This window comes from Chrysemys picta, chromosome 22 (assembly GCF_011386835.1).
Source record: "Chrysemys picta bellii isolate R12L10 chromosome 22, ASM1138683v2, whole genome shotgun sequence".
Taxonomy (NCBI): domain Eukaryota; kingdom Metazoa; phylum Chordata; order Testudines; family Emydidae; genus Chrysemys; species Chrysemys picta.
In genome coordinates this window covers 591,455-603,803 of record NC_088812.1, presented here as the reverse complement: position 1 = coordinate 603,803, position 12,349 = coordinate 591,455, and the positions used below count along the sequence as shown (strand labels likewise).

The 12,349-nt window shown below is 57.1% G+C and overlaps 1 protein-coding gene across 2 annotated transcripts in view; it reads left to right on the top strand.

The window, feature by feature from the left end:
* Positions 1-12,349, top strand: part of OLFM2 (olfactomedin 2) — an 82,082-nt gene that overhangs the window by 37,731 nt on the left and 32,002 nt on the right. For both annotated transcript variants that reach the window (XM_065575563.1, XM_005311397.5), the window contains exon 2: positions 4,787-4,936. In XM_065575563.1, coding sequence (XP_065431635.1) covers positions 4,787-4,936 — 150 coding nt within the window. The remainder of the gene's footprint in view (positions 1-4,786; positions 4,937-12,349) is intronic.

The following is a 12,349-nucleotide window of genomic DNA, read 5'->3' as shown; positions in this document are numbered from 1 at the left end:
GAAAGGACCCGGGCTGGGGGCGAAGGAGCAGAGAGACGGAAACTGCAGCACTTAGCATTGGAGAGCTGGGACGTACAAAGTAGGTCAGGCCCCAGTTAGCAGCTCTCAGAGCTGGCCTGGAAGGAGAGCTCCAGCCCCCCTCCTGTTCCACACATCGGCATTGGTTAGAAAGTGATAATCCTCCCCGGGGTCCCTGCCGAATGGGAACCGGGCCCGGGGACGGGAATAGAGGCGGGAATGTTTAAAACACAGAGGGGACATTGCCTGGGTCTGGTCCTGCCAACGAGCTAAACCATGGTGTTTGCAGCCTCGGTGTTGTGGGTACTTATCAGGCCCCATGGCCGCGGTATCTGAACACCTCACAATCTCGTAATGTTTCTCTTCACTGTCCGCTAGGGCGGCGCTATTTCCCCCTTTCCCAGGCAGGGGGCTGAGAGCCAGAGAAAGACAAGTGACTTTTGGGGTGTTTTTTGTGGCAGAAAAAGGCTTTTAGGACAAAGTGTAAATTTTGACCAAAAAATCATGTTCTTTGCATTTTTTCAATACAAGCTAAAAGGAAAATGAAAACTTTCATTTTCTCTTGTTTCAAATCAAGCATTTAGTTTTTGAAAAATGGAAAACTTTCGTTTTTCATATTGTTGTTTTGTTTTTCTCCCCCTTCTTTCTTTCCCTTTTTTCCCCAGAGAAAGGGGAAGGGAGGGGGGGTTGCAAAAAAAATGAAACAAAACGAATGTTCAGTACTTGACTCATTTTCATTTCTTTGAAAAATTGAAATGTTTCATTTGCTTTGAGGTTTGTCATGTATTTTTCTTTGTTTAGAATTTTGGGTGGCAGATAATGCCCATCCTTCACCCAGCCCAAGGCTGACCCCCACAAAGGTTCAGTAACCGAGCATAGTGCAGCACCGGTGTTTGGAGAGCCAGAGGGCCTGGTGGGAAAAAGGGAATTCGGATAAACCCCGCAGGGTCAGTCCCGTGGGGCCGTCGCTTGCCCTTCGGCCCTGGGCTAGACCTCGCCGGAGTCAGAGCAAAGTCCCACTGGCTTCATGGGCTTTGCAGCTCGCTGTGTCAGCAAGGCCGGTGCAAGGAGAAGGGGTTGGATCAGGACGCAGGCGACCTGGGTTTGATTTGTGGCTGGGACTCTCCGAGCCCCTTCTGTAAAATGAGGAACTGATCCTTCCCCAGGAAGAGTTCTCTGGGCAGGGGGCGCCTCCCGCTCTGTGGGAGCCCATCATCGTGGGGGCCTGTACGATGTTTGCAGCCCTCTCCATGGGTGTTATCCCACGGTTAGCTCCCGCGTCACGTTCCTGTTTATCGTACAGCACCGAGCGTGGGCGGGTACACACCTCACAGGTCTCTTTGCACTTGCACTGATAAATATTTACACAGACGCCATGTGCTCCCAGCTGTCACGCGGGCGTTTGCCAGGCTGGGGGATGGCGCCGGTTTCACCAGCCTGCCCCATTCCTGCGTCTGGGCCGGGCTCTCTGTGCGCTTGGCCCTGCAGGAGCAACCGGTGTTAATTTGCACTTTACTCCTTGCCCGGAAAGGGAGGATGGAGGCGCGTGTGTCTGACACACAGAGAAAAACCATTAATTTGGGGGGGGGGGGGTGTCTAAAAGGTTCCTAATGAAGCATCCAGCTCCCCTGGGAATTCTGTCGGAAGCTGAACCCCTGACTCTCTGTCCCCCCTTCTCTGGTGCCTGAGCCTCACCCTCTCTACTGTATTTACCCTGACATCCCTAGGGCAGGGCTTAGGGTTACCATATTTTGAGCCTCCAAAAGGAGGACACTCCACGGGGCCCCGGCTCCGCCCCCAGCCCCGCCCAACTCCGCCCCTTCCCCAAAGTCCCCTCCCCAACTCCGCCCCCTCCCCTGCTTCCTGCGAACATTTGATTCGCGGGAAGCCTGAAGCAGGTAAGGGGGGTGTGGGGGGAGGAGGCGCGGCCCAGTCTGGCCCCCCCGGCGTTTCCAGCCTGGGTCGGCTCGGGCCCTGGGGTGCCGGCCCCGGGCCCAGCCCAGCACCCCCGGCCCGCTCAGCACCCCCCGGCCCGGCCCCTGGGCCCCGGCACCGCCGACTGCCGGCCCTCAGCGCCCCCGGCACCGCCGACCGCCGGCCCCCGGCCCAGCACTGCTGGCCCCGCATGTCCCGATTTTCCCGGACATGTCCAGCTTTTTGGGATTTCCCCCCGGATGGGGATTTGGAGCCCAAAAAGCCGGACATGTCCGGGAAAATCCGGACGTATGGTAACCCTAGCAGGGCTGGTATCCGTGTTGTCCTGGGGAAAGGAGGCGCAGAGAAGGAGTGACTAGGAAGTCTGCGTTGCAGCCAGGGGATTTATGATGCATTAGGTTGCCAGCCACATCTCTGACTTCTCCTAGCGTAACTCCACCCTCCCCTTCTTCCTCCTCCCTACTGCCAGCCCCTGCGTCAACCCTTTGGGTCAGAAATGGGTCTGAGCGTGACGTCAAAGGCCACAAGGTGTCCATGGAGTGCCGGGATCCTAGGCGATGGTTGCCGGCTCTAGCCATGAGCCTGCAGTCGTGGGACAGGCACCAGTAGGGCTTTGCCCAGAACGTCACCCCTAGGATTAAGAACTGGCAGGTAGCAGGTATCTGGTGATGTTTCCAGCTCCATGCGCGGGGCCGGGCAGACAGGCAGAGCCACAGGGTCTCGATGCGCGGGCGAGATGGTGTTCGGAGGAGGGGTTTAGGTTATTAGGAACTGGGGAAACTTGGCAAAGGAGGACCCTCCAGAGGCAGGATGGGCTCCACCTAAACCCAACCGGAACCAGATTGGTGGCCTGGAAAATTAAAAAGGTCGTGGAGGAGTTTTTGACCGAAGGGCTGGGGGAAGCCGACAGACACAGAGGAGCACACGGTTCGGACAGAGCCATCCCTTAGGGGAGTATTTATTGAAGGGGATTCTCTATTTCCTGGTAAGAAGGAGAGGATAGACGTTGATAGAGGACTGGTAGGAACTGAAGAGAAACAGTCAAATGAAAACCAGTCCCATTCAGTTACATCCCGTGAAGGCAGACGCCAAAATATTGACACATTTTATTAGTGCTTGTGTACAAGTACAAGAAGTCTAGGTACTAAGCTGGTTGAACCAGAGTGTCTGGTACTAAATGAGAATACGGATGTAACAGGCATCATAGACACTTGATGGAACAATGACCCTCAATGGGACCTGGGAATGCCAGGGAACCAACTGTACAGGAATGACAGACGAGGTCGTGCTGGTGGGGGTGGTGGTGTGTGAGTGAGTGAAATGTAGCAAAAATCTTAACTGCCTCTAACGGTACCATAGAACCTCTCTGGATAGAAATTCCCTGCTTGAATAATAAGGGTCTAGCAGTAGGGATGTACAGCCGACCACCTGACCCGCAGGGTGACGGTGATTGTGAAATGCCAGGGAGAGTAGAGGGCTACAGAAATAGAAAACTTGATAATAATGAGGGATTTCAACTATCCCCGTATGGACAGGGAACGTCACCTCAGGATAGGATGCAGAGATAAAATTTCTAGACCCCATTAATGACGGCTTCTTGGAGCCGCCCGTCCTGGACCCCGCAGGGGGGAGGGGCAATTCTGGATTTAGTCCTGAGTGGAGCACAGGATCTGGTCCAAGAGGTGAACGTAGCTGAACTGCTCAGCAATAGCGACCATGATATAATTAAATTGAACATCCTTGCGGGGGGGAAATACCAAAAACCCACCGCAGGCGCATTTGACTTCAGAAAGGGGAACGACACAAAAATGAAGGAGCCAGTTAAAGGGAAATTAACAGGAACAGTCACAAGAGTGAAATGCCTGCAAGCTGCATGGACACGTCTTAAAAACACCATAAAGAGGCTCAAACTAAATGCATATTCCAAATTAAAAAGAAAAGACCAACAAATGCCACCATGGCTAAACAAAACAGTAGGAGAGGCAGTTAGAGGCAAAAAGGCATCCTTTAAAAACTGGAAGTCAAATCCTACAGAGGAAAATAGAAAGGAGCATGAACTCAGGCAAGTCAAGTGTAAAAGTATAATTAGGCCAAAAAAGAATTTGAAGGGCAACTAGCAAAAGATAAAAACTAACAGCAACATTTTTGTTAAGTGCATCAGCCGCAGGAAGGTGCCAAACAATCAGTGAGGCCCCTGGACAATCGAGGTGCTAAAGGAGCCCCCGAGGAAGCCAGGGTGTTGCAGAGAAGCGACATGAATTCTTTGCCTCAATCTTCACTGCGGAAGATTGACGGGAGGGAAACTCTCACATCTGAGCCATTCGGTTTAGGTGACGGATCTGAGGAACTGCCCCAGACTGAGGTGTCAGTTGAGGAGATTTTAGAACAACCTGAAGTAGGAAGTCCTGAGGAACAGATGGTATTTAAGCACAAGTTCTGAGGGAACTCAGATCTGAGACTGCAGAACTACTAACAGTGGGGTGTAACCTCTCGCTTAAATCAGCCTCTGTTCCCGATGAGTGGAGATTTTACAAAGGCTCCAGAGGGGATCCTGGCAATCGCAGGCCGGTGCGCCTGACTTCAGTCCCAGGCCAATCGATTGACAGAATGGTCAGAGGCGTAGGTAGCCACAGTGTGGTGGGGAAGAGATCCCGGCTTTTGTAAAGAGAAATCGTGCCTCGCCAATCTATTTGAATTCTCTGAGGGGGTCGCCAAAGGGGGATCCAGTGCACAGAGTGTCCTTGGACTTCGAGAGAGCCTTTGACAGGCTCTGAAGCCACGCAGCAGCCGTGGGGTAAGTCAGGCCGATAAGTCTCCTCCCTCTCTGTTGCAGACTCTCTTCCAAAGCCCCGATGACGGCTGGCAAGTTTACACCTCCGCTCAAGCCCCCGATGGCAAATGCCTCTGCACAGCGGTCATCCCGGTGCAGGGCACCTGCTCCCGAGACCTGCGCAGCCGGCAGCTCCGGCAGCTGATGGAAAAGGTAAGAGACTCGGCTTCGCTCCTGCACGCAGACCTGGGGTTACGCGGCCTCTGCACGGACCAGCTGGCCAAGTCCCCCGGCCTTCAGGGCGGTGGGGAGCCTGTCCCAACTGCCCCTTGCAGCTGTGTGCCGCGGCGCGCCTCCTCGCCTCTGCACCATAGGAATGGGTGTGGAGTGGTGACTTGGTCGTTCCCTGTCCTGGGAAATACCCACGTCCCTGGAAGTCCTTAACACCCACTTCCCAACACGCTAATTGCAGTGGTTTTTCTCCGGCCCCGTGCAAATGTTGGAAGCCGGCTGCTTTGAGTCGGAAGTCCAGTGCAGCCATGGACACGCTCAGAGGATGGGGGGGGGAAGGGGAGAGCCAGGCAGGAGTTCCCTTCCCTCCGCTAATGACATGCAAATGGGGTCTGTGTTGCTCCTAATGGAGGGTGAGCAGCAAATCCATCCTAGTCGATTTGAATGCAATTAATCCTGGCGCTTCCTGCCAGGGAAGCCAACTTGTTATTGACTCTGAACCTGCAAATAACGTATTTATTAGTCAGATCAGGGAGGGGCGGGTCCCCGGATTTGTGGCTGTGCCTGGTGCTGTTAATGCAGCACCAGCACGCGGGAGCGGCTGGCGGGGAGCAGAGGGGTGGGTGGCGCTTGGGGCGGGCGTGAGTCCCTGGTGAAACAGTGGGGAACGGCCTCCTCCCCCTAGAGCCAGGCCTGGAGGGGTGAGAAGCAGCCCCCTGCAGGGTGCAGGTAAAGACCCACACCCCACCTGAGTGCTAGGGGCCAGATGTTCACCCTTGTAGTAGCAGCTGGTGGTGCTGGGCAGCCCCAGAGCGAGAGACAGGGCAAGCGAGCTCCTGCTGAATCCCGGAAAGGTGGGGCTGGGAGGGACCTCGAGAAGTCACATCCGGTGCCCGGCATTGAGGCAGGAGTGAGTAAACCCAGAGCCGCCCTGATGCGGGTTTGTCCACCTCCAGTGACGGGGCTTCCCCAACCGCCTGGGGAACCTCTCACAGAGCTTCACTCCGTAGGGAGTGAAGGTTAGGCAGGTTTCCTAATATCCAGCTGTGACGAACTGGGACTGTTCTTAATGTGGTCTTTGAACGCTGAGCGGGGAGTGTTGGCTGGGAAGGCAGGGGAGTGTAGCTGGGACGGTCTGCATTGGGGGATGGGAGACTGGCTTTGAGGGAAGATACCTGAGCATGTAACGGTGAGAACCCAGGAAGGAGTTAGAGGCCAGGTGACACCTTGGCCCGGGAAACTGAACAAACGCTGGGGAGAGAGTTTCAGAGCTGGCTGGTGGAAGGGCTGGGAGGCAGATGGGGCTCTGACCCCCCAAGGGGGCTGTGGTGCCCTGGGACCCCAAGATGGACCTATCTGAGGGGGGTCCTGTCGTCTGTGCCTGCGAGACCTGTCTTGGGCTGTGTTCCTGTCGTCTAAATAAACCTTCTGCTTTACTGGCTGGCTGAGAGTCCTGGTGAATCGCAGGAAGCCGGGGGTGCAGGGCCTTGTGTCCCCCCACACTCCGTGACACCAGCCTGGCTGCAGATTAAACCCACCGCGTCTTGTCCTACCTCTGGTGCCCAGGGAGAAACATTGATCGCTGTCCTCTCTGCAAAAGCCGGTAACAGATTCAAAGACTGTTATCAGATCCCTGCTGAACCTTCTTTCCTCAGGACTAAAAGTGCCCGGGTGTTTTGTACCTTGTCTCCTGCATCAGCTTTTCTAAATCTTGGATCATCTTTGCTGCTAAGCTGCTCCCCAGCGTGTTCACAGCTTTCCTACAGCTGCCCAGAATGGGAGCAGGGCTGCAGCTGAGGGCAGGACAGTGACCTCCCATGTGCAGCAGGCGACACGTCTAGTCATACGGCCCAGACTGATATTTGCCTTTTTTGCAACTGCATCACGGTGTTGACGCCTTCGATTTGGGACCCAGTAGACTCCCCAGCTCTTTGCAGCAGTACTGGGCAGGTACCCCACGCTGGAATCGTGCATCTGAATTTTCCTTCCTAGGTGCAGGACTTTGTACTTCTCTTTACTGAATTTCATCTTGTTGAATTCAGACCAGTTCTCCAATTCCCTCGCTACCTACCCCTCTCTCTGCTCTGTCCACCTAGCCTCAGACCCTCTGGCTAGGTGGCTATTCATCACCATAGCTGAAAATGAGGGCAGCGTTCTCTCTATCTCTGCCCCCCCCCCCCCCAATCTGTGGGGAAAGTGGCTATTTGCCGGCATTAGCATCTTTAATGCCTTTACATTCCGTGTGAGATGCGGAGATGGGGATGTTCTGGTTCTCCATGGCCATTCGAATGATGAAGGGCTGCTATCAGACGTAACATGACCGCAGTGAATTGTTATTACCACCAGCTCGGGTCATTGTGTGTCTGGGAACATGGGAGTGAGGAGGTTGGTGGGCAAAGCAATCAAACACTGATCGTGGGCCCTGCGCGAAATGAGCCTGCCTGTTGTGATAAAGGTTAAACCTGACGAGAAGTTAATCCGAAACGTTTTTCAGCCGGCAGCCCCATAAGGCAAATGCGCTGGAGGCCAGGCAGGGTCCCCTCCCAGGAAAATGGTTTGTTTTTTGAACAAGGCAGTAGCTGATTTTATCATCTGCCTTCGAGGCTGGGACTCTCAGGCCAGATACAGAGAGAAATCTCCAGCTAAGAGGGAGATTAGAGGCAAATCGCTATTGATTATTTGCAATGGTTCAGCTCGTTCCAGGAAAAAGTTATTTCAGCACAAGAGCAGGCGATTTCCAGAGGCCTGGTTGTGCGAGGTGCTGGCCATACCCTGGGGCGAGACGCTCGTGCGGGAGACAAAGGGTGGGAAGGGAGGCGGGCACACGGAGGGGACGTGTCCCGCCCAAGCTCGCCCAGTGGGTGGGCGTCAGAGCTGGGTGTAGAATCCAGGTTCACACCCCTATCCGCTGCGCCCCACCACCTCCCAGCGCAGGGTGCCTGAATGAAGGCACCCTGCCTCTGTGGCTACTCGCGGGCAAAGGGTCCAGCGCGGGAGCCCGGGTCACGTTTTCCCAACCTGGGGCCCAGTCTCCAAAAGCGATTCCAGGAGCCCTGCTGGCGCCTCAGGTAATAGCAGCCGATTTCTGAGCACGTGCAGCTCCCATCCCTTCAGCAGCTCTGGAAATCTCTGCCTCTGTTTCATCCCCTCCTGTCTGTTTAGGCGCTGAGCGCCGTGGGGCAGGGACTGTCTGTCGCTTTGTGTCTGTGCAGCGCCTGGCACGGCAGATCTCGGGCAGGGCGAATAACGCCTAATAACAACAGGAGAAGTGGGGCGGGAATAGGGACTGGCTCCTCTCTGCTCCTCACCTTTCCCGGCTGTTAACTGGCAGTGAGACGAGGAATGACTTTGCACGGTGGGGCCGGGCAGACAAGCGCAGAGCGCGGTGTCAAAGGACGGTGCAGAGGTTCGGGAGCCCCAGGTTCACAGGTGCTCTGGCTGAGGCCCTCAGGGGTGTCTCCCCTGCCGTTAGAGGCGGGGTGCAGCTGGGCTTGGCGCATCCCTGCCGGCTTTAACCCACGGAGCCCAGCTAAAGCTACCGGCGAAGAGGCGGCCGCGCACGGGCCAAGTTGGTCGGCGTGATGGGTGCGGACAGACGGGGGGGGGGGGGGGGCACAAGACGTCTGGGGCCCCGGCACCCAGCGCTGCGCAGCTACACGGCAAGAGAGCCGCTGCCCCGAAGAGCTTCAGGCTGAAGAGACGTGGACGTGCCACTGCCCCTCTGTTACAGTGGGGTGGGGGATGGAGCCCGGAGAGATGCGGGAGCTCAGCTAACGTCCCCCAGGGAGTCCGCCACAGAGCTGGCATTGCTCTCGCGCCGCCTCCAGCATGGGCAGTGTTTGACCCACAAGACTCTGCCGCGTCTCCACAGTCCGTCGTCCCCCCACCCACCCGGGCTACGCAGACCTCAGAGAGGCACCGCCGCAGAGCGAGTCCTATCTAGGGGCATAGGGACTGCCAGCGCCATGTGCCAGCTCCCCTGGGGTGCTGCTCTTGCCCGTGACCCCGCTGCTTGCCCAGAGAGAGGTGTGACATCCCCACCATGCACCCTGTCATTCTCTCGGGCGCGAAGCTTGCGGGCGGGGCAGTCTGGGGGCACAGCAGAGCTGGGGGCTCTTCATTGACCTGCTGGGTGAGCCGGGGGAAGTCACTTCTCCTCTTTGCACCTCTCCATCCCTGTCACCTCTCCAGGGCAGGGCTGGCTCTCCCTCTGGCTAGGGGTCGGCGCTCACCTGGGAGCTCTCGGACGCTCACGTAAGGCGTAGAGCAATGTGGATGGGTGGGGCTGCACCTGCTGAAGAGGTGTCTTGCTTGTGCGCTGCCTCTGGCGATTGCATCTTGCCGTGGGGCTGCACCTGCTGAAGAGGTGTCTTGCTTGTGCGCTGCCCCTGGCGATTGCATCTTGCCGTGTGCAGCTGGGGAGAACGTCCCATTCACCTGATCCCTCGGCAGGAGCACCGGGGAGCTGAAGAGCCCTGGCCTGGAGTGTCACGTGCTGAATGTCTCGGGCGCGGGTGGCTCTGAGCCCTACTGCCGGGGTGGCATGTGTGTGTGTGTGGGGGATCCTTCGTGATTTCTGGTACGGCTGCTCCCCACTGTGGAGACGCTGCTATCATTTTGTGGGCAGGGGGGAGGGGGTGCTGCTCTCTGAGATGCATGGCCCCTTGGTCTCGCTGCCTCGGACTCCTCCGGACCAGTGCAGCGATGTTTCTCCAGATGACCTTGCCCAAGCTCGGAGGTGGTGCCTGCAGCCCTCCCCGTGGGGTGCGTCCCAGGAGCTGCGCAGGGAAACAAGCCCTGTCTGGGCGGAGTCAGTGGGTTGGGTTTGGAGTGAGAACAGGGCAGTTTTCTTTCCCCTGCGGGACAGGTGGGACGGGGTGACTCCACAGTTGGGCCCTGGGCAGGGTTTAAATCCTTTTTGGCTCTGGTGCAGGGCTGAGCATTGGGCGTTTGTTGCTTATTGCAATGCCGGCTGTAATCTCGACTGGCTCTCGCGTGTTAAGCTATATTCGCTCCATGGAAAGCAGACTCTGCCTGAGGGACAGGGACAATCCTTTCCAAACGCAGGTGCCTGGCTGGATGCGTGTCCTGGTTCTCCGAGCTGCCACTGCCCTCGCTGGAGGTGTGAGCGCACCGCTTCCCTGGAAACTGGGACACGCTTACTTTCACATGTTCATCGTCACACAGCCACGTGTGAAAGCCTCGTCCCGCATCACCATGTTCTCGGAGATCTTAGCACATCTGCATTACAACACACCCAGCGGCCTCAGCTGGGATCTTCGTCACAGCCCCGTTGTGCCCACAGCTGCCCAGACTCCAAGAAGACGGGCCCTGCCCCAAAGAGCAGAACACTGGCCTAAGGTCACAGAGCTGGGAAAGAATCCGGGGGTCTGGAGTCCCGAGCCGGTAGATCTCGCCGCTGTGTGCAGCAAACTGTTCCTTACCCCCCAACTCCCTCATTTCACCCAGCTCAGGACAGCCCAGGGCAGCCACGACTGGCGATCCCCTGCCGAGCCATCCAGCCCAGCTCCACGCGGCATGGAGAGAAGATCGAGTGACCGAGGTTCCTGGATCTGTTCTGCCCTTGCCCACTGGGAGCCCGGACCTCGCGTTCCAGGCTTTGGACGGCAAGTCCAGAGTGGAACGTATGGACGTGGTTTTCCCTAGTCAGCTCTGCTCCTTGGGTGCCTGTTGCTCACATGAGGGGCTGCAGACGCTGATGGCAGGAGATCTGGCAGGGAGATGAGCTCCCACGTCTGCACAGACCCAGATAAATGCTCCTAGTCTGCAGCCCCTGTGATGAGAGCTAGGGAAAGCGATGGAGGCATTTCCCAGGGAGTCTGCGGTGCGCTGTGCATTGAGCACGGCGCACCACTGACCTGGAGAGGCACAAACTAAATAATAAAGACCCATAAATCTTCCCCGAGTGGCAGGAGGGCTCAGGTGGTGGTGAAGGGAAGTCAGCCCCTGACCTTGGCAGGAATTAAAATGTCTTGGAAGCAGCGAGCGAGCGAGAGAGCTGGCCTCTGCACAGCTCCATCAGTAACACCCCAGCTAAGCGCCGGTATCGAGCGGAGGCTGTCGCCCGAACCACCCGTCTGCCTGTGTGCACAGCCCTGGCGGTGTGATGCAACATTCGACGCGAGCTCCCTGAAGCCCGACGGAGGGGCCTGGGGAACAGCATCTCCTCCCAGCGTGTTGGAAAGGGGACGTCTCTTCGCAGCCACGCTGCCCATTTTGCCAGCAGTCTGTTCCTCTCAGCAGCAGCTGGGATGGCAGGAGATGGGAGAGCTGCGAAATGAAGGACTCGTGTTCGATGTTTGGGGAGCAGAGATGGGCGAGAGATCCTGCTGCCGGTGCAGCCTTCATTGTGAGAGACTCTTATACGTTGACAGCGCCGCTCACCGTGTGGGCTGTTACCAGGGAGCTGAGGGGCCGGCTGGCCTGGCGGATTGAAGCACTGGGCGGGGATGCAGGAGATCTGGTCTCGCTTCCCAGCTTTGCTGCTGACTGTATATGTGACGGTGGGCAAATCTGCGGGTCTCAGCTCCCCCTGGTGTAAACATGGGGCCACCCGTAATCTTGCCTTTGTCTACCTAGCTTGTAAACTCTGGGGCAACGTGCGCAGCGCCCAGCCCAGCCCAGTGGAGCCTCCTAGATACACACAAGGGGCACTTCACCCTCCGCTAACATGCAGCTACTTCTCGGGTGAGCGGCAGGGTCAGTTTAATGGCAGGGCGCAGAGGGGACTCCGGCATTCGGAATGTGCTACGGGGGAAGTAGGATCTGACCCGTCGAGAGGCACCCAGGGCACTAACCTGTTCCCGGCAAGGTGTAATTCTTGCCCCTGGTTGGCTAAGGATTAAGAAGAGACGGACACTAGGGTTAACCCTGTGAGCGCTTGTGGAAAGTGGACGGCGGGGGCTCAGTTTGACAGTGGGCCTGACAGGCCCCTGCAGTGCCGCAGCGCTCCCCAGACCCAAGTTGGGGGCGGGGACCCCCCTGATGAATTATGAACACTGCTCTCTGCCCTGCCTGGGGCTGCATCCGCGCGAGTGGGTTTGGTTGCATGAGGACGGCTGCAGCCGAAGCAATGGAGGGTCTCTGCCGATTGAGGTCACTAATAACAGGATTGGGGACTTCAGCAGCAGAGTCCAGGGAAGGGGCGGGGACGGTTTTATGGCCTGCAGCGTGCAGGGGGTCAGACCAGATGATCATAATGGTCCCTTCTGACCTTAAAGTCTATGAGTCTATGAGTCTATGAGTCAATGGTATGAATGTAAACTGCTGGCGAGCAAGTGTTAGGGGTCCCCCGTGTGCCTGTTACAGCTGTAGCAGCTCATGTGCGTAGCTCCGGAGGCCCCCAGTTCAGGCCCTGGCGTGGCAGCGATCACA